This window comes from Rhinatrema bivittatum, chromosome 4 (assembly GCF_901001135.1).
Source record: "Rhinatrema bivittatum chromosome 4, aRhiBiv1.1, whole genome shotgun sequence".
NCBI lineage: Eukaryota > Metazoa > Chordata > Amphibia > Gymnophiona > Rhinatrematidae > Rhinatrema > Rhinatrema bivittatum.
In genome coordinates this window covers 71,528,596-71,556,513 of record NC_042618.1, presented here as the reverse complement: position 1 = coordinate 71,556,513, position 27,918 = coordinate 71,528,596, and the positions used below count along the sequence as shown (strand labels likewise).

Genomic DNA, 27,918 nt, shown 5'->3' with positions numbered 1-27,918 from the left:
TAGGCATACCACAGTTGTCTTGGCCACGCTGGAGCTATCAAAATTATGTCCGATACATCTTGTATACATTTTTTAATTGTCCCGGAAATCAGCGGAATTGGAGGGTAAGCGTAGAGGAAACCCTCTGTCCATGGAATGAGAAACGCATCCAGCATGTAATGAAGTTTGCTGGGATAAATTGGGATTGTCCTCCGTCGCAAACAGGTCGAGTGTGGGGTAGCCCCATTCGCGAAAGAGAGTTGCTGCCACTTCTCGATTGAGCATCCATTCGTGTGGATGGAAAATCCTGCTGAGGCGGTCCGCTGTGGTGTTGTATAAACCCGGCAAGTAGGTTGCCTGGAGGGATGTGTGCATGGACTCCGCCCAATGAAGTATGTGGAGGGCTTCTTGGCAAAGAGTCCATGAATCGGACCCGCCTTCTTTGTTTATGTAGAACACGGTGACTTGATTGTCCGTATAAATCATGAGTCGTCTCCCTATTAATTGAGCTGAGAAGGTTTGGAGTGCTTTCCATATTGCTCGAAGTTCGAGGAGATGTATGTGTAGTGTCGATTCCCTGGGGGACCATAACCCTTGAGATTTTAAGGTGGTTAGGTGTGCTCCCCAGCCCTTTTGGGAGGCATCCATAGTGAAAATCAGTTGATAAGGAGGCGTCCTGAATGGGGAACCCATGGAGAGATTGGAATGGGAGAGCCACCATTGAATGTCCAATTTCATTGGTGCAGTAATGTGGACCTTTTTGAATAAAGGCTGTTTTATTGGCACCATTGACGTTTTAGGCCCCATTGCAGTTGTCACATATGGAGTCTCGTGTGAGGGACTACATGGATGGCAGCCACCATGTGGCCTAGCAGTTGGAAGTCATGTCGTGCAGAGGAACATGTTTGCCTGTGCATACGTTATGCTAGACCCGACAGGGTGAGAGACCTGTCCTGAGGTAGGTAAGCTCTGTTGTGTACGGTGTGTATCACTGCTCCAATAAACTGCAGTAGTTGTGTGGGTTGGAGATGTGATTTTTCGTAATTGATGATGAATCCTAAATTGTGGAGACATTGTAATGTGGTGGCCTTATGGGTCTTGAGCGTAGTTGGGTCTGAGGCTACTAGAAGTCAGTCGTCCAGGTAAGGAAAGATTTGGATTGAATGTTGTTGGAGATGAGCCACCACCACTGCTAGGTACTTCGTGAATACTCTGGGTGCCAAGGAAAGACCGAGTGGTAGGACCTTGTACTGGTAATGAGTGTTCTGAACTCAGAAACACAGGAAACGCCAGGAGGACGGGTGCATGGGAATGTGCGAGTACGCATCCTTCAGATCGATGGAACACATCTAATCGTTCCGTTGTAGGAGAGGAAGTATGTTTTTGAGAGAGGTCATTTTGAATTTCTCTTTTTGGATATGTTTGTTGAGGTCTCGAAGATTGAGAATGGGCCGAAGACCTCCTGATTTTTTGGGGATGAGGAAGTACTGGGAGTAGAATCCTTGATCCATTTGATGAGATGGAAGGAGCTGAATGGATTCATTTAGAAGGAGTTCTGAGACCTCCATTTTTAATGATGATATCTGATGTTGGAAGCTGTGAAGAGGTGGTATATGCGGCAAAGAGGAATTGGTTAGAAAATTCAATTGGTAACCTTCCTTTATGATTTGTAGGACCCAACGATCTGAAGTGATGGATTCCCAGTGCTTGCAGAAGAATTGTAGGCATCCCCCAACTGGTAGCAGTGAGGATGGTGTCACAGCTTTCAAAAAGCCGGAGGCTGCTTCTGTGGGGGTGCTGTAGCCTGTTTAGAATGACGCTGTTGTCGTGAACGTTGACGCAGAAGCGAAGGTTGCGAGGAAGATCTTGATGGTGTGACTGGTTGTTTTCTGAATGGAGGAAGAGGACGGAATTGACCCCTTGGGTATGATCTACATCTATACGAGGGGTTATATATTTTTGATGAGGAATGGTAATCAGTTGGTGATGTTAAAGAGAGTACCACTAAGTTCTGTTCTTTTAACTTTGAAACCGTCTCTGCAAATTGGTCTCCAAATAAATTTTGAGCTTTGCAGGGAAGATCTGCCAACTTTTCATGGACATCGTCCCATATTGCGCTAGCTCACAGCCAAGCTATGCGACGAGCCGCAATTGCTGCCGACGAGGTCCTTGCAGATGTTTCAAAGTTTTCATAAATGGAACGTAGCAAATGACGCAATCCTTCTTCTATATCTGTGAAGGGTTGCGGCAACGAATTGTCTTCTGCGAGGCAGAGTGGTCGTAACTTTTGTAGAGACTCAAATAAGTACTGAGTCATATAGAACTGATGAGCACTTATTTTCGATGATAGCATCGCAGCATAAGACTTCCGACCAAACTCGTCCAGATACTTGTTGTCCTTACCTGTCGGCGTGTTGGCATGCAATTTGGGACACTTTGCCTTGGACATCGCGGATTCAACAACAATTGAGTTATGAGGAAGCTGAGCTGAGTTATATACCGCTGAGTTCCACATACGGAATTTTAAGTCTGTTTTCCTAGATGTGGAAGCGGTGGAAAAGGGAGCTTCCCAAATCTTTTCCAGAACACCTTGTAGAACTGCATGTGGTGGTAAAGCAGTAGGCTCATGTGGCATATAAAAAATTTTAAGTATACCGAGTGTCTCTGTATGGAGGTCAGATACTTTTCCAGTCTCCACATTGAGGAGTGCCCCCACCTTCTCAATAAATTTAGAGTAGGAGAGATCCTCCAGTGGAGAACAGGGTTTTGGTAAGGTGTCCGGTGGGTCAGACGGCATGCCCGTGGAGGAAGAGGAAGATGAGACCAATGTAATTGGCGATTCCAGCTTATAAGGGTGATCTGGGCCTGGAAACTCGGAAATATCCTCTCCTGTTGGAGGTGTAGGAACTTTTTCTGTAGGAGAAGATGGTGGTGGAGAATCCTTTGGTGGATAATCTGGTCCTTCCATGGATTCTATATCTTCAAAAAAGGTAGATAAAGCCTGAGATATTTTAGACATAGCCTTTGATGCTAATGTGCCTCATGGCATCATAGTTTGGCTTCTTTTGGAAGATGGACGGGTAGGCAGAATATCTTGAGAATGAAGTCCTGCAGTCTGTTTTGCTGGAGGACTAGTAGGTAAAGGTTTTAATTTTTAGAAGAAGGTGGATGCAAGGCTGGCGAATGGCTTTTCTGTTTTGACACGGAAGACAAGTCGGAATATATGGAGACTGCACTTTTGGAGCTCTCTCTGGATGAAGGAGAAGGGGGATCCGAGAAAAACTCTACATCCACATCTGTAAGGGTTGCTCGGGAATGAGATGAGCGGCCAGAATGTACAGATGATGTATCTGGTTTTTCTTCATGCCCACGGTGTTTGTGTTTTGTCTTTGACTGTCGAATGTGAGGTTCTGTTGAATGATGTGTCTTCATTTTATGCTTTTTGGAAGGTACATGCTTCATAGGGTCCGCATGAGTCGATGGCATCGGAGAGTGCGCGGTATGCCTCGAAGGTGCCGTAGACAGCGCAAAGTGCTTCGATAGCTTTATAGACAGACCAGCATGTCCAGATGGCGTCATGGACAATGCTGTATGCTTCGATGACATCGTGGACGGCGCAGTGTGCTTCAAAGGCACGGTGAATGGCGCCAGCTGCATCGTGGGCGTCATAGACGGCTCAACATGCTTCGATGGCGCCATAAACGACGCATGCGTCGCGTGTTTTGAGCGTCGATTGTGCGCCATGTGCTTCGATGTGTACGGCGTCGTAGGCCGCGAAGCGCCAGGGACAAGTCCCTGTGCCCCGGACGACGCAGAAGGCCCTTTTTGGGAACAGGGGGAGCGATTCTCGACTCCTGGTGAGATTTCTTGGGCTCTGTAGGTAAAGAATACCTGGGCCCAGTTGATGGTAAAAGTTGCGACTTCTCCCATGGTCCTATGGAGGAGGCCCTTTTTTGATGAGATGATGATGGTGTCTTCACCCGGCCGGGCGAAGACTGCGCCGATGGTGTCGGGGCATAAGAGCCCGATGATATCAGTCTTTCAATTCGCTCCGCGTGATGTCAGGGCGCTCGGGGGGACATCTGTCCACAATCACGACAAGATCCCTGGTCGTGATCGGGCCCGAGGCAAATATAACAATAATTATGTCTGTCCGTGAGGGACATAATCTTCCCGCATTGGCAATATTTAAAACCAGACGGTTTCGGTGCCATATTTACGGGGAAAAAGCTTGAAAAAATCGAAATTTGAAAAAAATCACTGAGAGAGAAAAAAGCCCGCGTGCATTCGGCTCGCAGAAAAAAAGACTGAGGAGGAGATGGCTGATTCGCGCGGGAACACACTGCACAGCTGCACAGAGTTCAAAACTCTGTGACTCACTGAGGGAAGCTCCGCCTACGAGGGTCGCGACGCGCTCCCATACAGCATGGCTAAATCAGCCTGCTATCGACGGGAAATATAAGAATTTTAAATAAAATAAATTGCTCAATAAAAGGAATTTATTGATGGTGAGTCTACAAATAAGCTAGAAAATATATTGGTATAATTATATGCGGATATTCTAGTAACAGAAATTACATTATTTGCAAACTATCGAGGTTATTTACTAAAGGTTATTTACTAAAGGCCCTTTTCACGTGCGATAGCATGCTAATTCGAGTCGGGGCGGAGTCGGGGCGAGAGGGGACAAACTCGGCAGTGTCTTCGCTGGCGGCTATAAGGTTAGTAATGTTATCGTCGCCAGTTGCACGCCGAATAGCACCACCTTTTACGGTGGCGCTATTCGGTGCGAAAGCCAGCAGCGAAGACACCGCAGTGGTGCAAAGGCTGCCGGCTTTCGCAGGCCCGCTCCCCCTTTTGCCGGCCCACCCCCCGTTTTCACTGGATTCAACATTCAGCAATGAATGAAGAGTCCAGGCCTATGTTTTTGTAATTTCAAGGACAGTAGATTATTTCCATCAATTTCCAATTTGTGGAATATTTTTTCTAGAAATGTACATCTCTTATGAAATGGAAGGTAGAGGTTTTGCAAAATGTTGATTTCTTACTACAGTTTTACTAAATGATTGCCTAAGAGTTTATACCAGGGATGTTAAGTTTACACATCAGCCTAAGGTATATAACTAGAACCATACATTACACCCAGTAAAAAATACAAGAAATATAGATACAAAATAGTCATTGCGTAGTGATCAATATCCAAAATAATGCAGAATCAAACCATGATCAGATTAAAACAAAAACTTTGACATTTAAAATAGGGCATTACATACCTGGTATTCCAACAGCTCGCACATACACAAAAACTAAATTATTTCTTCCCTTCACAGAATCTTCTACAATCTGAAGTTCCACCAATGTAGTAATATATTTCACTTCATTAAACAAAAGGGCACTAGAAATAAATTTCAATTTTATTAATATTTAATTTCCTTTAAGCTGAAAGAAAAAAATATACTAATATTGGATATCATTCAATTAAACTCCAAATTATATATCAAATCTCTCTCCTTTCCCTAATATCCTTCTCATCTATTAATCTAGTAACCACAATGCCATACTACAGTCATGATGTACTAAAATATGTGTAAATAATACAATGAAGTTTCACAGCACACCAGAGAACCAAAGCTTTAAACTGCAATTCATTAAAAGATAGATTTTTTTTTAAAAGCACGTGTTGTTGCGATTCCTGGCCGAGGTAGCCCTCGGCCAGGACCCCCTACCTCCCTCAGAGCTCCGGAGCGGGGCCTTCTCCCAGCGCGACGGGCGGCGCACGGACCGCGGCATGCTTTCCCCGGCGTCTCTACTACTGCATCGGGGAGAGCGCGGCAGGTCCCACCTCTTAAAGGGGCCGCGGCGAAGTCCAGGCCAGCCCCGGAAGATGACGTCAAGACCCAGGGAGATTTAAACCTCTCCCTGGGTTCCAGCAGACACCTTTGCAATAAGATTCCTGTGTGCTTACTGGTTCTTCTCTGCTGTGCCTGCCGCCTGCCTTGACCCTGCCTGGACCCGGACTCTGCTATGCCTGCCACCTGCCTTGACCCTGCCTGGACCCGGACTCTGCTGTGCCTGCCTTGACCCTGCCTGGACCCGGACTTTGCTTTGCCTGCCTTGACCCTGCCTGGACCCGGACTCTGCTATGCCTGCCGCCTGCCTTGACCCTGCCTGGACCCGGACTCTGCTGTGCCTGCCTTGACCCTGCCTGGACCCGGACTTTGCTTTGCCTGCCTTGACCCTGCCTGGACCCGGACTCTGCTATGCCTGCCGCCTGCCTTGACCCTGCCTGGACCCGGACTCTGCTGTGCCTGCCGCCTGCCTTGACCCTGCCTGGACCTGGTCTCTGCTTTGCCTGCTGCCTGCCTTGATCCTGCCTGGACCCGGACTTTGCTTTGCCTGCCTTGATCCTGCCTGGACCCGGACTTTGCTTTGCCTGCCACCTGCCTTGACCCTGCCTGGACCCGGACTCTGTTTTGCCAGCCACCTGCCCTGACCTGCCTGGACCCGGACCTTGTTTGCTGGCTGCCTGCCTTGATCCTACTTGGACTCAGTTCCTGCTTGCTACTACTTGTCTAGACACAACCCTAGACTTTGCTGCTCCACCTTCCGGAGAGGAGTTCGTCAGGACTATTCCTCGGTGAGTACCTTCCGGACTAAGGGTCCACATAGAACTGAGAACAGATTGCAAAGGCCATGGACCCGGTGCACTTGACAGGTCTCCAGGCTATTCCAGGCCTGGCTCAACAACTTATGCAACAAAGGCAACAGCAACAACAGCAACAACAGTGCCTAGAGAATTTGACTGCCACGATTGAACATTTGGCAAACCGACTTGATGCGGTCTGAGGAGCAGCGGCTGCTGTTCCTACTCCTGCAATTCCGAACAGTACTAGTGCTGTAACCTACTTGCCTGCTCCACCTCGATATGCCGGGGATGCCAAACAATGTCGAGGATTTCTGAACCATTGCTTCATCCGGTTCTCGCTACAGGAACAACAATTCCCTACAGATCGGGTTAAGAAGTCCTTCATCATTTCCTTGCTGGATGGGAAGGCCCCAGCCTCGGCATCCCCGATCTGGGAACGTGGGGACTCCATTTTGGGTGACCTGCCACGATTTGTTCGGACCTTCCGCCAAATATTCGATGAACCAGGACGACTGTCTACCGCCTCCTCAGAACTCCTTAATCTCCGTCAAGGCACCTGTACTTTGGCTGATTTCGCAGTAGAGTTCCACACCTTGGCATCCGAGCTGGGATGGCAGACTGATTGCTTAAGAGGGATCTTTCTGGAAGGACTTTCTCCTCGTATCAAAGACGAGTTGGCGGCACGAGAGATTCCAGATGACCTTGAGGCATTAATTGATCTCGCGGGTCGTATCGATCGACAGCTTCAGCAATGAGCCAAAGAGTCTAGATTCTACCATCATACAGTTCCATTGGCCCCTACCTTCTCCTGCCCCATGGTTCATCCTACCACTTCCGAAACCTCTTCCGAGGGCAGGGAGGAGCCCATGCAGTTGGGTAGGAGCCATCTGACTACCGAAGAGAAAGAACGTCGAAGACGGATGGGACTTTGTCTTTATTGCGGTAATAAGGGACATCTATTAGCTCAATGTCCCGAACGTCCGGGAAACTATCGGACTTAGGTGTCTTAGAGGGGCTGACCCTAGGGAGCAATCTCGCCCCCCACTGTACTGGTCACACTACATTACCTCCATGGGTCCCTTACAACTCTAGCCCTCATCGATTCAGGTTCAGGAGGAAACTTTATTTTAGAAGACTTGGTTCACCAACTACAACTTCCAATACTTCCTCGCGAGACACTCCAATACATCTCGTCGATCCAGGGGGAGAATCTTCCGGGTCAAGTCACTTCCTGTACCGCCCCGATAACACTCCTTACAGGGGTCCTCCATAGGGAGGAGATATCCTTCTTCATTTTGCAAAAAACAGTTCATCCGGTGGTATTGGGCCTCCCCTGGCTACAGAAACATGCCATCATTGACTGGAGAACTCTTCAGATTACAGCTTGAGGACCAGAATGTTTCTCTACCTGTCTGAAACAGAGACCTCAACCCAAGATCCAAATAGCGGCTACTAGACTCCTACCCCCTCCGCAATACGCAAATTTCATGGATGTTTTTTCCAAGGAAAAAGCAGAGACTCTTCCGGCACACCATACCTTTGATTGTGCCATAAGTCTGCTGCCTAATACAGTCCACCTAGAGGGCGAGTGTACCCATTATCTGGGCCAGAATCCCTGGCTATGTCTCAATACATTAAAGACAATCTTGAACGAGGATTTATACGACCGTCGTCGTCTCCAGCGGGAGCAGGGTTCTTCTTTGTCCCCAAGAAAGATGGGTCGTTGAGACCATGCATTGATTACCGAGGACTTAATGCGATAACTCGCAAGGATCGATATCCTCTTCCACTAATTCCGGAGTTACTAGATCGCCTTCATGGAGCTAAAGTATTTACCAAACTAGACCTACGCGGGGCATACAATCTGGTTCGGATAAAACCGGGAGATGAATGGAAGACGGCGTTTAATACACGTGACGGCCATTATGAATATCTGGTGATGCAGTTTGGACTTTGTAATGCCCCGGCGGTATTCCAAAACTTAATGAATGAGATATTTCGGGACATGTTGAATCAAGGAGTAATCATCTATCTTGATGATATCTTAATCTATTCCCAAAGCCTGGCTGCTCATCGCACAGATGTCCGAAAAGTTCTTCAACGCCTGAGAGAGAACTGGTTATTTGTAAAACTGGAGAAATGTCTCTTTGAAAGACAATCACTACCTTTTCTGGGATTCATCATTTCTACCACTGGGTTTCAAATGGACCCTGACAAGTTGGCTAGCATTCGGGAATGGCCACAACTGGTAGGACTTCGTACACTACAAAGTTTTCTTGGGTTCGCTAATTTTTACAGGACCTTTTTTCCTCGATTTTCTCACATGGAGTCACCTCTCACGGCCTTGACCAAGAAGGGGGCGGATCCCAGGAAATGGCCTGACGAGGCTATTCAAGCCTTTAAGGATCTCAAGTCTGCATTTCTACAAGAACCCTGTCTCCGAAACCCAGATCCCACACGTCCTTTTATTGTGGAGGTGGATGCTTCGGACGTGGCGGTAGGAGCCGTACTTAGCCAACATTCCAATCAGGGGAAGTTACTCCCTTGCTCTTACTTCTCATCAAATTTTCCCAAGCAGAAAAGAACTATGGGATTGGAGACAAGGAACTGTTAGCTATAAAGATGGCCTTTGAGGAATGGAGGCAATGGCTGGAGGGTGCACAACATACAATTACGGTCTACACAGACCATAAAAACTTGGAATATCTTAGTAAAGCACAACGACTGAACCCACGCCAAGCTCGATGGTAGCTATTCTTCAGTCGCTTTGATTTTGTATTACGCTATCGCCCTGCAACCAAGAATGTTCGTGCAGATGCCCTTTCCCGACTACCTGAGACCGATGACACACCTGACCTCCCCAGCTACATTATTGATCCAGCCAAGGTGATCTTGGCCACCACAGAGACTGCACCACCAGGGAAAACAGTGGTTCCTCTCCGCCTTCGCCCCAAGGTACTCTCATGGGCACACGATTCCCTTACGGCCGGCCATCCTGGGAGAACGGGTACCTTGGAAAGATTATCACATTACTATAGGCCAGGATGTGCGTGCCCACATTGATTCCTGTCCGAAGTGTACTCAACAGAAACCATTACCTGGCCGGCCATGGGGCCTCCTCCGACCCCTTCCACCACCTCAGGAACCATGGACCCATATACCCACTGATTTTGTTGTGGACCTCCCTCCTTCTTCCGGTCATCAAGTAATATGGGTGGTGGTAGATTGTTTTTCTAAGATGGCCCACTTTGTGCCCTTGCCCAAATTACCCTCTGCCCCTGAGTTGGCTGGGCTCTTCGCTCTTCATGTGTTTCGCCTACATGGTCTTCCACTTCACATAACATCGGACAGGGGGCCGCAATTTACCGCCAAATACTGGGGTGCGCTGTGCAAGACATTTGGTGTACAACTGGACTTTACCACTGCCTTTCATCCCCAAGGGAATGGGCAGGCTGAAAGGGTCAACAGAGGATTAAAGCTGTTTCTTCGCCTATTCGTGAAAGACCGCCAGGATGATTGGTCCACACTATTACCCTGGGCCGAGTTCTCACATAATTCCCATATTCATTCCGCTACTGGGAATTCCCCGTTCCAGATTGTCTATGGCAAGCAGCCTCGGCCTCCTCTTCCTCTACCTCTTTCAGTTGCCTCTCCGGCAGCTCACCTTTCCGCATTGCAGTTGCATGAACTTTGGAAGGCCACCAATACAAGACTTCTACGGGCTGTCGCTGCCAAGTGGATGGCGGACAAGAATCATCGCCCTTCCCCTCTGTTTAATGCAGGAGACCGAGTTTGGCTCAGTACCCGCTACATTCGCCTTCGGGTCCCATCCATGAGACTCGCTCCCAAGTACATTGGGCCATTCCTTATCAGTAAGCGTTTGGGACCCGTGACCTATCGCCTTCGACTTCCAACCAGTCTTCGGATCCATATTTCGTTTCACGTCTTATTGCTGAAACCAATGGTTTCTTCTTCCTTCCATGCTATTCCTCCTCGATCACCGGCTGTTGCATCCGAGGAAGATCCGATCTATCAAGTACGAGAAATTCTGGATGTCCGTCATAATCACAGGTGTTGGGAATATCTGATTGCTTGGGAGGGGTTTGGTCCAGAGGAGAATTCATGGGAACCATCAGTGAATATTTTGGATAAAGCCTTACTTCAGCACTTTCATCCGACGCATTCTGAGAAACCCGGTCCTTCCAGGAGGGGGCGTAAGAAGGGGGGTACTGTTGTGATTCCTGGCCGATGTAGCCCTCGGCCAGGACCCCCTACCTCCCTCGGAGCTCCGGAGTGGGGCCTTCCCCCGGCGCGATGGGCGGCGCGCGGACCACGGCATACTTTCCCCGGCGTCTCTACTACTGCGTCGGGGAGAGCGCGGCAGGTCCCACCTCTTAAAGGGGCCGCGGCGCGCGGTCCAGGCCGGCCCCGGAAGATGACGTCAAGACCCAGGGAGATTTAAACCTCTCCCTGGGTTCCAGCAGATGCCTTTGCAATAAGGTTCCTGTGTGCTTACTGGTTCTTCTCTGTTGTGCCTGTCGCCTGCCTTGACCCTGCCTGGACCCGGACTTTGCTTTGCCTGCTGCCTGCCTTGACCCTGCCTGGACCCTGACTCTGCTGTGCCTGCCGCCTGCCTTGACCCTGCCTGGACCTGGACTCTGCTGTGCCTGCCGCCTGCCTTGACCCTGCCTGGACCCAGACTCTGTTTTGCCAGCCACCTGCCCTGACCCTGCCTGGACCCGGACCTTGTTTGCTGGCCGCCTGCCTTGATCCTGCTTGGACTCAGTTCCTGCTTGCTACCACTTGTCTAGACACAACCCTAGACATTGCTGCTCCACCTTCCGGAGAGGAGTTCGTCAGGACTATTCCTCGGTGAGTACCTTCCGGACTAAGGGTCCACATAGAACTGAGAACACGTGTGTCTATATGTGTGCCTTTCCCGGTGCGCGCACATGGACATGGCTATTTTATAAATTGTGCGCAGCATGCACGTTATAAAATAAGTTTCCTGCACGTACATGCACCTCGGATTTTAATGTCTATGCGCGTATGTACGGGTGGATAGTCTCCTCCGCGCGTGGGGGGGGGGATTTTAAAAAGCAACGCACGACACGAGTAGGGATTCCCCAATTCCCTCCCAGTGCACTCTAATTAAGGAGCGGACTGGGAGGAAACTTCTCTATACCTCTACCTAACCTTTCTACCTTCTTATCTTTTCTCTTCTCCTCCCTGACCCCTAACCCCTAACCCCTTCCTAGCTATAAATTTTTTAAAAAATTTACCTTGCTGTTCCAACTCCGCATGCCAGCCAGCTGCCAGCACGTGCTTCCCTGGGACAGCTCTAATGGCCCACCCCTTCCTTGAGGCCTGGCACTTGGAAAATGCGCACGCAGGGCCCAGCCACACATGTAACTCCCGAATTTTACATGCACAGCCCTTTTAAAATCCAGGCTTAAATTTTGATGGAAAAATTGCAAATGAGTGAAGATTTCTGTACAAATCTGGTGGCAGTCTTATCTGAGCAAGCAAAGAGTGGGTGAAGAACCATGTCTTGGCTCCTGGTAGGCTGGTGTACACTAGAGTCTGGTCAAGTTTTCTGAGCCAGTTCTAGCCTGGCAAGGATCAACTTCTGAATTTTCAACAGCTGTTAGATTATACCAGCTATTCCTGACTTGCAGTAATAAAAACTAAGCCGATGCCTTTTTATTGAACTAAATTAATACATTTCTTGACTAGCTTTTAGAAGCTAACACTTCCTTCCTTATTTCCGTGCATTCAAGTAGACTAACACAGCAACTCCAGTACTTTACAGATGGCTTGGACTGGTCAGTGAGTGCACACTGGATTTTATCAGTCCACTGGAAGTAGGGGAAGATAGGAAGAGCCTGTTCTCGTAAGGATTTTTCTTATATTTTTAAAAAACCCATATACCACTATAAAATGATATAACTGCACATTTCTGTGTGATCGCATTGTATTCCAAACTGCATTTTCAAGAGCACAAGATTTTTCTTCCAGCTTTTTCCTTTCCCATACATTTGCTTAAAAAAAACAAAACAACATGAATATATAAGAACTATGTAAATATCTGCAACATTGACTTTATAACCTCCGAGGGTCTATTTCATATCATAAAAACCACTTAATATTTGCCTGTGCAAACAGTATGTTTAAACTCTCCTGCTCATGTCTTATCTTCTGTTAAAAAAAAAACAAAAAAAAACCCCCACTGTATAACAAAAGGATGTTATATGTGTATAGTAAGCACATCACTGGGCAGGGTTTCCTAACCCTGTTTCTGTAATCTCACAACCAGTCAGGTTTTTAGAATATCCATAATGAATATGCATGAGATAAATCCTCATATACAAAGTTTCCAATATATGCACATTTTATTTATTTGATTTATATTCCACCTTTCAGGCACTTCAAAGTGGATAATCTTTATTTATATACTGCCTATGCCTAGGCGGTGAATATTAAAAACATACAAAAATAAACATGCAAAAAAACAACAGAATAAAAACTAGTCAATAGCAGACAAAACCTGTAATGCAGGGAGCAAGATGCAGTTCCAAATAAAACTAGGTCAAGTGTTGATTTAAATAAAGGTCAGCCCAAACAAATATGTTTTCAACTGTATTTTGAAGGATTTAGTGCAGTTAGCTAGCCGATTCTTGCAGAATGGAGTTCCACATAATGGGGCCTGCAACAGAGAACACTCGTTCATGATTATCAGAAGACCAGGCATGCCAGACAGATGGGACATCCAACAGTCTCCTCTGTGACGAACGTAAAGCTCATGTTGGACTATAAAGATGAAAAAGAGCAATAGCCCATAGAAATGAGTTGAATGAGATTAGTTTATGCACTAGTGTTAAAATTTTATAGGAAATTCTGGAAGAAAATGGTAACCAGTGCAGGTCTTTCAAAACTGGCGTAATATGTTCTCTCATGGGGTGCCCAGAAATCAATCTGGCAACTGAGTTCTGTAACATCTGCAGTGTCTTTAGCTTATAGTTGGGTAGACCAAGATACAGAGTGGTAAAATTAGCACCTGGCCAATAGTATGAACGTCATAAGGGGATAGAAGAGCAAGTTTGCTTACCTTAATTGTGTTTTCCGTAGATAGCAGATGAATTAGCTATGCTGTCTGGTGGCGGAGCTCTTAAAGTAAAGTTCTAAGTCTTGCTGTAGTGTGTGCCTGCTAGGCACCTCCCCCTCTCCTCTGCAGAGTCTCCTCAGTCCGTAAAAAAGCTAGGTAGAGAGATGCAAGACTGTTCCGGGAGGCGGGAGGGTCAGCATGGCTAATTCATCTGCTATCTACAGAAAACACCGTTTACGGTAAGCAAACTTGCCCTTTTCATGTTGATAAGCAGGCTAAATTAGCCATGCTGTCTGGGAGTCCCCAGCTGACAGCTTGAGCGTTTGTGTTCGTTAGATATTGTGTTATCAAGTTCTCAAGCTGCAAAGGTAGATTGCGGACAGTCCTTGGTGAGAAAGGTTTAGGAGGTGCCCACTGTCAGTATCTGTTTGCCCATGGATGCATCTTTTGATGTGAGTTTGTCCAAACAGTAATGGGTAGTGAAGGTATGGAGGGATGACCAAGTTGCCACCTTACAAATGTCTAATATTGGCACATCCTTTAGATGGGCAATGGAAGATGATGAGCCTTAGGTGAAGCTGAGAGCTGTTCTGAACAACTTTTGTAACAAAATTGAATGCAGTTAGTTATCCAGGATGATAAAGTTCTTTTTGATACTGGTAATCCTGGTGCATTTGGGTTAAATGAGAGAAAGAGTTGTGCTGCTCTAGATTCGGAAGCAATGCACTGTTTGTAATACGCCAGTGCTCTCTTGCAATCTAGGGTATGTAACCGGTGTTGAACCTCATCGGTGTGAGGCTTGGAATGGAACGTTTGTAAAGTTATAGATTGGTTCAGGTGGAATGCCGAAACTTCCTTTGGCAGGAAATGCGGGTGTGGACGTAAGACCACCTTGTCATGGTAAAAAACTAGATACAGAGAGTAGTGGACTAGAGCTTGAAGTTCGCTAATCTGTCTAGCTGAAGTGAGCACTACTAGAAAAAGAACCTTCCAAGCCAAGTATCTGGGGTGACAGGTTTCCAGAGGTTCGAATGGTGGCAGCATGAGTTGTTGTTGGACTAGGTTCAAGTCCCACAGCACAGGGGGTTTCCGTAGTGGTGGGCAGAGACGTAATATCCCTTTCATAAATCTGGAAATGAGTGGGTAAGTAGAAATTAGTGCTGTGACGGGCAACGAATGGTAAACTACTGAGAAGGACCCATAGTGAAGCTGTAGCTAAACCCCTCTGATAAAGAGTATGTAGATAAGTCAGTAACTTTTCTGCTGGGTAGGTAAATGGATCTATATTAGTAGTAGAACACCAAACGGCATAGCTTGACTATTTCTTTCTGAAGTTTGACCTAATTGAAGGTTTTCTAGAGGAAAGTAGAATGTCCTCTAAGTGAGGTGAAAGGTTTAAATTTCGAAATAGCAGCCTTTCAATCTCCATGCTGTGAGGTTCAGAGAGGAGTGGAGTGGATGTAGAAGTGTTCCCCCCTCTTGTGTGAGGAGACGAGGGCTGTTTCCTAGAGGAATTGGAGTGTCCATTGATAGACAAATGAGGTATGCGTACCACGGTTGTCTGGGCCATGCTGGAGCTATTAAGATGAGGTTCACCCTGTCCCTGATGCATTTTTACACTGTGCGAGAAATCAGTGGTATTGGAGGATAGGCGTAAAGGAGGCCTTGTGACCAGTCCATGAGGAACGTGTCTTGCGTGAGTCTTAGGTGACTGGGATATATGGAGCAGAAAGTCGTTACCTTGCGATTGCGTTTTGTGGCGAATAGGTCGACACATGGCCATCGCCAGGTTTGGAAAATCTTTAGTGCTACCTTGTGCTGAAGTTCCCATTCGTGGGGATGGAAGATTCTGCTGAGTTTGTCCGCTTTGGTGTTGTCTATTCCTGATAGGTATGTTGCCTGAAGGGTAATGGAGTTGTTGGCCGCCCATTCCAAGATAAATACTGCCTCTTTGCAGAGTGTCCTGGAACCAGACCCTCCTTCCTTGTTTATATAAAACATTGCTACTTGGTTGTCTCTGTGAATCATTACCGTTATCCCTTGTAGCTGTAGTTGGAAAGTTTGAAGAGCATTTCGGATCGCTCGTAGTTCCAAAAGATTTATTTGTTGTGTACTTTCCCAGGCCGACCAGAGGCCTTGAGTTTGAAGGCATGTTAGGTGAGCTCCCCAATCTTTCAGAGAGGCATCTGTAGTGAGAATGATATGATGAATCGGAGGTTGTAGTGGAGCTCCCATGGTGAGGGTTGTGGATTGTAGCCACCAATCCAAATCCCTCTTCATGCTGTTTGTAATGGAAACTGGAGTCGAAAGGTGATCTGAAAATTGTTTCCATTGAGTCTTTAAGCCCAATATGAAGTCTGGTGTGGGGAACCACATAGATAAATGCCACCATATGCCCCAGAATTGTCAATATCTGACGGTCTGGAGTCTTGGTTGAGTGTCTTAGAGTTTGAGCTAGAGTTTGCAGAGCTATCGCCCTTGGTTGTGGAAGGAAAGCTTTGTCCTTTAAAGTATCTATAATGGCCCCTATGAACTGCAATACTTGTGTGGGATGCAGATTCGATTTTTCGTAGTTGATTAGTAGTCCCAATGAATCCAAACATTGAATGGTTGTTAGGAGATTGTTCTGTAGAATGGAGGGGCTGGGTGTGACTAGAAGCCAGTTGTCCAGGTAGGGAAAAATTTGGATACTCAGCTCCCTCATGAGGAATTGGTAGGACTTTTCAATGAAGCTCTGTGGGTTTGCTCTTTGTCTTACCAGGTATGGACACAAATAACCTCAGATCAGTGGGTGTTAGAGATAATCCACCTCAGGTGCACCTTGGAACTTCTCGTTCCTATCCCTGATGCCAAGCAAAAGGCAATCCATAATCCTCTGAGACATCAACTATTGCAGGCTGTGGTTCCAGTTCCTCTTGCCAAGAGAGATCTCTGTTGTTATTCCATCTACTTTGTAGTTCCCAAAAAAGACAGGACTTACAGACCCATTCTTGATCTGAATCTCAGAATTTCCCATGTCTGGATGGCGATGCTTTACTCTGTGCTCTTGGCAGGTCGACAAGGCAAATATCTTTCCACCCTGGATCTGTTAGAGGTTTATTTTCATATTCCCATCAGGTGGGAGGATCAACAATATCTCGAGTTGTGTATCCTACAGGAACAGGGTGCTCCCTTTTGGGTTGGCTACAGCTTCACTGGCTTTCACCAAAGTCATGATAAATAGTGGTGGTGTGTTTGACAAGAAAGTATCATGGTTCATTCCTACTCGGATGATTGGTTGATCAGGGCCAAATTGTATCAAGAAGGTGTTCAGAAGTCCGACAGAGTAGACCAAGTTTTAGAAAGCTTAGGACGAGTAGTTAATTTTGGAAAGATAAACTTTTTCCTTCTCACTCGTTGGAATACTTGGGGGCTCACTTTGACATGAAAGTGGGCTGGGTTTACCTGACGATGGAGAGAGTGGACAAGCTGAGAAATTCTCTGGGGATGTTAACTATCCCTATTTCTACAGAAATCAGAAACTTGGGAATTTAGTTTAGTTTATTAGTTTTTTATATACCGTCGCATCAGTAAAACCTTCACAACGGTTTACAATAAAATGAAAGTAAGAACAATACAATAAATCATTAATAGAATCAAAATTCAGGTAAATAGATAACTATAAAATATTAAATAATTAAGAGCCAGTACAACTACTAAAAAATCGTAAAATCATAAAAAGGCACAGCTACAAAATAAATTACTGGTAATAAATGTATTTTTAAGATAGCTGTCTATATTCAGTAATGCAGCTGCACTACTGAATATCACTCCAAAGTTAGCCAGATAAGTTTATTTGGCTAATTTTGCAATCCAGCCAGTGACTGAATATGCTCCTCTAAAAAACTCCATGGAAAATTCTTCACAAATCTTAGCCTATCCTAAGGGAACTTGGTTCAAGGAGCCTTCCGCAGGTGCAAGGAGTGGAGGTTCTTCAAACTCCATTTCTGACTTTAACCAATGCTGCTGAGTTGCTGAGGAACCTGCAGGATCATGGCCTAAAATGGCTGATGCTCCCGCCAAAATTGCCTCATCTGAGGCTTCTTCCTGCTTGAGTTCTGTCAGTGGATCAGGCCAGGGAGAATTCCCCAATGAAGAGGGAGCAGTGGACGTCAGAGGATATCAAGCACTTCCCCGGAATTTCCTCTACAAGCACACTCATGGTGCAGAAAGGACCCGCAGCTGACACAGACCTCCTTCAGCCACAAGCCCCACAGTGGCGACTGAGCCCGGGCTTGTCCATCACGGTGCGAGAAAATACAACACCCAGCTCAGTTCCAAAAGAAAATTGCCACCCAAAGCCCCCTCTCCACAGCAGTCATTTACTCCACCAAACCAAGGAACCTGTCACAGATCAACCTCTCAACCAGTATCTGCTGCCTGTCTCAAAGTCCTTCATCAACCGTTTTCTTCAGAGACTAACAAGTCAATTGGGTGAGGAAGTGGGGGAGGTGAACAGGAGGATTTTCTCAAAGTGTCTGCAACAAATACCTCAGGGTCTCCTGTCCAATTTATTTTTTATTCCAGAACCACCCCACCCCTGGGCTCGACCAAGTCCCCTCTAGGACTCAGAACCCCTGATTAACAGGCTCACTCTCCTGGACGTACCAGCGCCTGGCCCTAAATAGCATCAGTGTCTTTCCAAGAAATCCTGCTGCACCACCAGTGAGGTTTACCATCTGCTGGAGGCAAAGTATTTATTTATTTTATTTATGTTATTTTAAAAAATTTAGGAATTGTTCTTTCTGGATTTTAAAAATCGCTCAGAGCGACGTACAAAAAATATACTGGGTTCTTTCAGTGCTGCACTACCTATACATAGCAGCAATGATGTCACAGAAGAAATATGTGTACTATACTTCTATCAGTTCGTAGGGGGACATAACACACTTGTTTGGACTGGACTGGTATAGCAGGATGATGGAAGGACGTATTACTTTTTAAAAAAAGCAGTCTTCCAGCAAGCCTTTTGAACTGATGGTATTTCTTATTATTTGCTACAAGACAGTCTGTTTTAAAATATGTTTTAGTTCCTTGGGCTGATCTTTTATTGCTATAGCAGTTCTGTGTTTGTTTTTATTAAGTTTTATTGTTCAATATTATTGTATTTTAATTTCAATCAGGCCGATGCAATATAGTCGCTCGGCTGAATGCACAGCTTTACATTGTTTGGATGCGCGTCCAAAACCCCTCGTGCCATAAGCGATTAACGCATCCAAAACGTGCGTCCAAACCAGCACGTAGCTAATAGCGCTCATCACATGTAAATTCATGTTGATAAGACTATTAGCTATTACCCCTGATGCAAAAACAAATTTTTGAGAAGCCCCAAAAGAAAACAGAAAAGCAGAAAATACTGCTTTCTCTTCTTCCTCCGACTTAATATCGTGGAGGAACTGAAAAAAGGAGAACCAGCAAAAAAAAAAAAAAAAAAGACACCGGAGGACAGGTTAGGAAATGGATGCTCAATTAACGAGGGCCCATTTTCCTAACCTGTGGCTGTGTACAGGTTTGGAAAATGAATGCTCGTAAAATTGAGCAGCCATTTTCCTAACCCGCTGATAGCCACCTCTCCTGGATACCTGATGCCGAGGGACACACAATTTTCCCTAGTGCCACCTTTTTACTACAGCAGCCCATTTAAATATTAAATCGGGTGCCCGGGAAAGGTGGATCAACTGAGCGCCCTCTCTCTTTACACACCGATATTGCATCGGCCTGAATGTTGGACTGTGTCTTATACTTCCAGAGAAAAGTATTCAACAAAAATTAAGTTGGGTGGGGCCTAAGGACTATTTGAGCAGCTCTGTTCTAGACATGTGCAGTAGTTTCCTGTATGATGGCTGACCCATAGCCATTCAGTTTACCAATTTGCTAAACCTGGAGCACAGCTGCCCAAAGGGTAGCATGTGAGTTATGTGCCAAGTCAGGGAAAAAAAAAAAAGAGTGAGTCTTCTCTAGGAACCCAATGTAATAAAATGTGAGTAAAAATATGAGCTAAATTTCAGTTCACATTTTCTTTACTGACATGGTAAAAGTTGAGTTAACTCCCAATATAGTACGATATCAGCATGCTGTGGCAAGAGAGCACAGTGACTCCTTGATTTACATTGGGACTTGTGTTTTCCCCAGAGCATGCTCATTTCCCTTACACTAGCTTGCAGGTGGTAGTTCAAAGTGATTTATGCTCATAAAATGTTTCCTGCTCAGGAAATATTTTGTGTACACAAATTGTGTTTTCTATACATTTATTTATTATTCCACTTTTTGGCACTTCAATGCAGTTTACATTCAGGTACTGTAATTATTTCCAGAGGAGCTTACAATCTTACACCTAGATTCATCATTTTGCTATAAATTTCACATGAATAGCGCCCGCGGTAAAAAAAGGGACATGGTTAGGGTAATTTTTGAGTTACTACAACTTGCACAATTTTAGCACTTCGCATAAGTAGTTTACCTCAACTTGTGTTAAATTTATTCTACCGGCGATATTTTCACTTCGCAGCCTGCAAAGTACCCAGACAGAGTGAGGGAGAGAGCGAGAGAGAGAGTACATTGTAGAAATCTCACCTTTGTGTATCTTTACTCATTCCAAATCACATCAAATATTCACTGATGTGTACTGTGCTGTTCGTATGTCTGCCTGGGCGATCCGGGGGGCAGGGATGAGCTGGAGGCAGCCGGTACAGCGGCCATTTGCCACTCTGCTGGTGCGCACAACTTACGCCAGCTCAGGAGCTGGTGAAAGTTTGAAAACAAAGGAAAAAAAAGGTAGGGCCTTTCAAGGGGTTGGGGAGGAGATGGGAAGAGAGACGGAGGGTAGGTAGGGGGGTAGAAAAGTTCCCTCCCAGTCCGCTCCTTAATTGGAGAGGACTGGGAGGGAACTGGGGGAGGCCCTATCTTGTCGCCACGCGTAAATTGCCTTTTTCAACACCCCCCTTTGCACACACTGCCCCATATTTTATAACATCTGTGCACCGGTTCGCGCATGTTATAAAATCAAGCGTCCATGTGCGCGCGTATGTTTTTAAAATGTACCCCAAAGTGTTTTGTAGGTGAAAATCATGGTTTATCTGCAGAAAACATGATTTGTGCATAAATCCTGAGCGCAAGATCAAAGCATCACAAACTCCCGAAAGACTAACACTAGCCCCATAATATTTACGCCACTTCTGACCAGGGGTTAAATTTCAAATATTAAGAAAATATGAGTAAAGCTTAGGAATCTCCTGCATCGAGGGATAATGGCTTCATGAACCTGGGATCTGCATGAAGGAGAGGCTAATGTGTGCACACGTTAGCATCAAGTTGTGTAACCTGGTGCTAATATGTGTGCACACATCAGCATGCCTTATTACATCGGGGCCCAAAGGAGTTGTTCCTTACTTTATATTCCCTCAACACAACTATGCTAACCGGCTCTTTCCTGCTGGTGGAAATCTGATTATATGAACAATCCAATCAGCCTGCAACCCAGTATTCCTGACTACACCACAGCGGAGAGGTAGCAGCTGTTTCCAGCACAATGCTAGTAGATGAAATGCTATGGAATCACAGGAGACTAGGGGGCTATGTCTGTAGCTAACATCAGAATACAACTATTCAGTTCCTTTATTTTGCTTTGCCTAAAAGATACTGCTGCTTTAGAAAAATCTTGTTCAAAGCATCATTAAAACAATCCCTTGTAGATAAATCTCTTAAGTGTACTGTCAGTGCTGTCTAAGACAGAAAGAAGTATCAGACAGAAAAAAGTAATATGCCAGCTGCAGTAAATAGGTGGCAAGAGAATACACACATGCTTATGTCTGAGGAACAAAATATTTTCTCCATGTGAAACTGAATCCTGAAATCCAGTAAACACAATTTGTTATTGTTATCACAAAACTTGGTTCTACAAACTGATATAGATTAAAATCAAAGATATAGATCTGTCCTTACTTACAATAAAACATTGGCTACAATTGCATTCACATCAAACAGGGCATCTGTTGGGAATTCTCTCAGTAACACATTACCCCTACAAAAAAAAAGAGAAAAGCATACATTCTTTCATATTCTAGATTGCTTTACATTGTTTACATTTTCATGATATTGTTCATATCACCAATTTACAGTATAGCTAATTTTAATATCAATTAATCAGATTCCAGGATCAGTCATTTAAAATATCTGATAAAGACATTCTTATTTAATGAAACAAACTGAAAGTAAATCAAGGCCTTCATCGAATAGTCTATTTTAGTTCTGGGACCTTCAGGATTAAGGCCATGGAAAAATCAGAATGTTTAAATTCTAATCTGTGTCCATGGTCAAGGACCTTTTGAAAGGCATGATGGTAGAATCATTTTTCAACATTTCTACTGCATATCAGTCTTTCTACAAATACCTAATCATTCTGAGGATCATACTTTCTTTTCTCTGCTCACAATAACATCATACAATCTCCAGTCTGCAGTTAGATGGCACCAGCATAAAGAACACAGTGTGACATTTATAATTCATTTCTGCTGAGCAGTAACTGAAGGGGTGAGAGTGATTTAAGTAGAAACTAATTTGATCTGACCTGCAAGTCATAAAGCAAGTACATACAAAAGCAATGAGAAATTATGACTTACCTGATAATTTCCTATTCTTTAGGACAGTCAAATGAATCCAGAACAAGTGGGTTATGCACCTCTACCAGCAGATGGAAATGGAGCAAACTGACGTCACAGTATATAAACCCCTGCAGTGACATCAGCCTGCCAGTATTTTCTTCAAAACCAACTGTAGACAGACTAGCAAAAAACTTGATTAAAAACAGATAACCTTATCAATACTCAAACAACAGGCAACAGTGTGTTCAGACAAGAATGTAATAACACAAGTCTAGGGACTGGAGTAACAATTACCAGTAATCCCTGTAACATGTAGGTATAGAGGAGGATCATTTTGCAATCATTCAGCAGCCAAGGGAGGGAAGATGGATTCATCTGACTGTCCTAAAAAAAAGGAAATTATCAGGTAAGTAGTAATTTCTCATTTATTAGTGTCCAGTCAGATGAATCCAGAACAAGTGGGATGTACCCAAGTTACTCCCAAATAGGGTGGGAGGCTGCACACGGTCCAGTCAAAACCGCACGTGCAAAGGCCACGTCCTCCCGGGCCTGAACATCCAGATGATAATACTTGGAAAAGGTGTGTGAAGAGGACGATGTCGCAGCTTAGAAAATATCGACAGGAGACAACAATCTAACTTCTTCCCACGACACTGCCTGAGCTCTATTGGAATGAGCAATAATGTGACTAGATAACGGCTTCCCAACATCCACATATGAGCCATGATTTTCTCCTTAATCCAGCGACCTACTGTAGCCCGCAAGGCTGGCTCTCCCTGTCTAGTACCGCCATGAAGAACAAACAGGCGATCCGACTTCTGCAAAGGCTTAGTAACTTTTAGATATCTGACAATACGTCTCTTGACATCCAAGGGTCGCAACAGACAATATTCCTATACATCTCTCCCTCTGTCCAGAGACGGCAGGCAGATGGACTGATTCAAGTGAAACTCAGGGTTCACCTTTGGTAAAAAGGAAGCAACAGTACATAGCTGGAGTCACCTGGAAAAATGGCTCCCAGCAAGACAAGGCCTGCAGTTCAGAAACCCTATGCATAGAACAAATTGCCACAAGGATTACCATTTTCAAGGTCAGCAACCGCAAGGACAAAGTATGTAGGGGTCTGAACGTAGGGCCTGCCAAAAAGTCCAAAACCAAATTAAGACTCCATAGATGCACCGAAAACCGCAAAGCAGGACGGAGATGTTTTATTCCTTTCAGAAAACAGGCCACATCAGGATATGAAACAAGCGAGAGCCACTACTTGGCACCTTTAAGGAATTAAGAGCCAAGCCATTCTGCAAAAATTCCAAAATGAGCGGATTCTTAACCAAGGAAGGAAGAGTACCTTGATCCGCAAACTAGGCCTCAAATACTCTCCAAACCTGCACATAGGTCAAGGAAGTGGAGAACTTTCTAGCTCTTAGCACAGTGGAAATCACTGCCGCAGAGTATCCACGTTTCAGCAAGCGAACCATTTCAAGGGCCATACCATAAGACAAAATCGAATTGGATCTTCATGAAAAACAGGTCCCAGCTGCAACAGGTTCCTGTGCACTGGAAGTTAAAGATTCGAATCCACCAGGAGCCTCCGCAGATCTGCATACCACAGTCTTTTGGGCCAATCTAGAATGACTAAGAGCAGGACCACTCTGTGGCGTTCGATCCTTCAAATCAATCTGCCCAACATGGGCCACGGAGGAAAGACAAACAGCAATTTGTTTTCTGGCTACTCCTGCACTAGGGCATCGATCCCCAACGACTTTGGATCTCTCCTGCGGCTGAAAAATCGTGGAACTTTCGCATTGCACAAAGTCACCAATGGGTCTAGGAACAGGAGACCCCCAACAATCCTGAATCAGCTGAAATGCCTCGTCTGACAACACCCACTCACCTGAGACCAGACTCTCCCTGCTGAGAAAGTCTGCTCTTATGTTGTCTTTGCCTGCAATATGTGAGGCTGAGATCATCTGGAGATGTACTTCTCCCCATTCCATAAGCTGAACTATTTCCTGTGACACTAATTGACTCTTGGTACTTCCCTGCCGATTGATGTAAGCCACAGTTGTTGCATTATTTGACATTATTCAGACCGATCAACCTTGCAGCCTGTTGCCGAATTATAAACATGCCAATCAGACTGCCCTGGTTCCAGCAGATTGATGTTCCAGAGAGACTCTTCTGCACTCCAGCGACCTTGTACAGTCAGCTCCTGACAGTGAGCTCCCCAACCAAGAAGAGTCACATCTGTCGTCAGTACTAGCAAGTCCGGTGGGGTTAGGGAAACTCCCTTCCGAAGATGATCCACTTGCAACCACCACTGCAATTGGGAGGAGACCACCATCAGCTCCCCTGAACTCTAACCAAATTGTACTATCAAGCAATCCTAAGGACCATTTAACCTCCTTTGACACAGTTTCATCCCTTAGAATCGAAGGTATAATTAAAAAAAAATGAACACAGCTGCCCACCCAATTGACCATATTCCAACTAAACTATTAAAAACAATCATCAATATAGTATCTAAACCTATTGCTGATATAATTAACTTGTCCATAACCAAAGCTAATGTCCCACACACTTTAAAATCCACAATAGTAAAACCAATCACAAAAAAACCACAAGCAAACTCATACGATCTCTCAAAACTAAGACCCATTTCTAATTTACCTTGTATATCAAAAATTCTCGAGAAAGTAATAAATAATTAACTATCAGATTATCTGGAAAAACGTAGTACCCTATACCCAGCACAACATGGATTTAGAAAATAGTTTAGTACAGAGACCTTTTTAACTTCACTACAAGATATCATCCTAAGAGGAACCGATAACAGCCAATCTTACTTCCTGATCTTGCTAGACATCTCAGCAGACTTTGATACAGTTAATCATAATATCTTCCTTGATAGACTAAATGAAATAGGCATTAAAGACTCAGCACTCAAATGGTTTAGCTCTTACCTAACAAATAGAACCTTCAAAGTAAAATTTCTTGATAAAGAGTCACATCCTATCGATCTCAACTTCGGAGTACCCCAGGGATCCTCTCTATCCTCTACACTATTTAATATCTATATGCTCCCTTTATGCAGAATTCTACCAGGCCTCGGTCTAACACATTTTATCTATGCCGATGACGTTCAAATTTTAATACCGATCCAAAAGTCCATTGACCAAACTCTTAAACCTTGGGACATATACCAATCCGCCATTGAAACGGTATCAACCCAAATGAATCTTTCCCTAAATACTAAAAAAACTGAAAACCTATACATCTCACCTAAATTAAGTAAGATAAAAGAGCTTGAAATTCAAGAAGCAGCCAAAAACTACCCCATCTCCCTAGAAGTACGAGATCTGGGGATTCTTATAGATTGTGAATTATCCATGAAATCCTGTGTTAAAAAAATCATAAGCGATGGTTACTTCAAATTAAACATACTCAAAAGATTAAAACTCCTCCTATTCCCAAAATACTTTAGAACTGTCGTACAGCCACTTGTCTTATCAAGATTAGACTACTGTAACTCACTATTCTTAGGTCTTCCTGCAAATATCACAAGACCATTGCAACTTCTGCAGAACTCTGCAGCTAGACACTTGACAGGTACCAGAAGATCCAGGTACTAGAAGATCCAAACATATCCAGGTACTAGAAGATCCAAACATATCACCCCAATATTAAAAGAACTTCACTGGCTGCCGGTCTAATACAGGGCCCAGCATAAAATCTTATCACTAATTCACAAAACCCTAAACAATGAAAAAATTGAATGGCTAACCTCTTCACTTCACTTCCACACCCCCTCAAGAATCACCAGATCAACCGGAACAGGGATGCTGCCAATTCCTTCCCCCAAAATTGCCCACCTAAATAATGTAAGAGAAAGAACTATCTCTATTGCTGGACCCCTTCTATGGAACTCTATTCCGCAGGAATTAAGACTAGAAGCTGACATCAAATTATTTAAACAAGCCTACCAAGAGCTGTTAGCATAATTATCTCACTCTTCTGATTTTATACCAAAGTAATGTATATTTTTATTTTTATTATACTATCTCTACCCTAACTATACTACCTCTCTAAGTGTTTAAATTTAGATTATTTAGCCTACTATTTAGTTTACTATGTTAATTATTTATATTATGAACAATGTATTTACTTCCTTTCTTCTTTGGAAATGCAAATTTTTTTAAATGATTAATTGCTAACTACTGTAAACCAATTTGATATGCTTGCAGGAAAAGTCGGTATATAAAAATTATTAAATAAATAAATCAGCAGGTGGAACTGAATGGAATAGTCCTGAGACTGTGGGTTCCACCGAGACAGAAGGGAACACTGAAGAGGATGCATATGCACCCTCGCCCATGGTACCACTTCCAGGGTCGCTGCCATTAAGCCATGTACCTGCAGGCAAGACCATATGGTTGGGCGCAGAGTGTTCAACAACAGACTAAGTTGAGCTAGCAACTTCTGAATTGAGCTTCCGACGGGAACACCTTGCCCTGTTTTGTGTCGAACCAAACTCCGAGGTATTCCAGCGACTGAGTAGGCTGAAGACTGCCCTTGGCTAGGTTCACCACCCAGCCAAGCTCCTGCAACAGAGAAATCACCTTGTGAGTCACCAGGTGGCTCTCTTCTGGCGACTTGGCTCGAATCAGCCAGTCATCCAAATACAGGTGTAATAGGATTCCATCCTCCATTAACTCTGCCACTACTACCACCATTACCTTGGAAAAGGTTCTGGGAGTGGTGGTCAGACCAAAGGGCAAAGCCCGAAACTGAAAGTGGCACCCCAGAACTGTGAACCGCAGAAAGCATTAATGTTCTAATTAGATGGGAATGTGAAGATACGCTTCAGACAGATCCAGGGAGGTCAGAAATTCCGCCAATTGCATGGTTTTCATGTGAAAATGTTTCGCCTGCAGATGACAGTTGACACCTTTGAGGTCCAGGATGGGATGAAAAGAGCCCTCTTTCTTTGGCACGATGAAATAAATGGAATATCTCCCCATAATTTCCTGAGACATGGGCACTGGTCTACAGCCCTCAGACTGAGGAGCCTTGCCAATGTACTCTCTACCCCCTGCTTCTTCTATGGGGAGTGGCAAGGAGACTCCATGAACACGTCTCAAGGAACACTGCAAAACTCCATTGCATATCCTTCTCATATCATTTCCAGGATCCACTGATCCGATGTGATCTCAACCCACCTCTGATAAAGAGAAAGAGAGAGGCATCCCCCTATCTCCTGTTCCCAGGGGTGGGTCAGCAAACCTTCATTGGGAGGCTTGGGAGGTTCCACTACCCAAGCCTGCACCCTTCTGGGTTGTTTGGGACAAAAGGACTGAGACCTACCGAAAGGTCAAGTCCTCTGAAAAGGTAGCTCCTCTATAGGGACGAAAACGCCTGGATCCTCTAACATGACCTTTCATGTTAAAGGAGCGCTGCGCCTGCTTCTTATCCTTCCGCAAATGAGGAACTGAGGTTTTGCCCCACTTACTGGCTAGTTTCTCCAATTTTCTCCCAAAGCGAGCCGTTAA

General features: G+C 44.9%; 1 protein-coding gene across 3 annotated transcripts in view; it reads right to left on the bottom strand.

Annotated features, from left to right (window-relative positions):
• The window catches only part of TXNDC16 (thioredoxin domain containing 16), a 242,981-nt gene that overhangs the window by 155,973 nt on the left and 59,090 nt on the right, over positions 1-27,918 (bottom strand). For all 3 annotated transcript variants that reach the window (XM_029598324.1, XM_029598325.1, XM_029598326.1), the window contains exons 5-6: positions 21,715-21,789; positions 5,253-5,374 (exon numbers count right to left, since the gene is read on the bottom strand). In XM_029598324.1, coding sequence (XP_029454184.1) covers positions 5,253-5,374; positions 21,715-21,789 — 197 coding nt within the window. The remainder of the gene's footprint in view (positions 1-5,252; positions 5,375-21,714; positions 21,790-27,918) is intronic.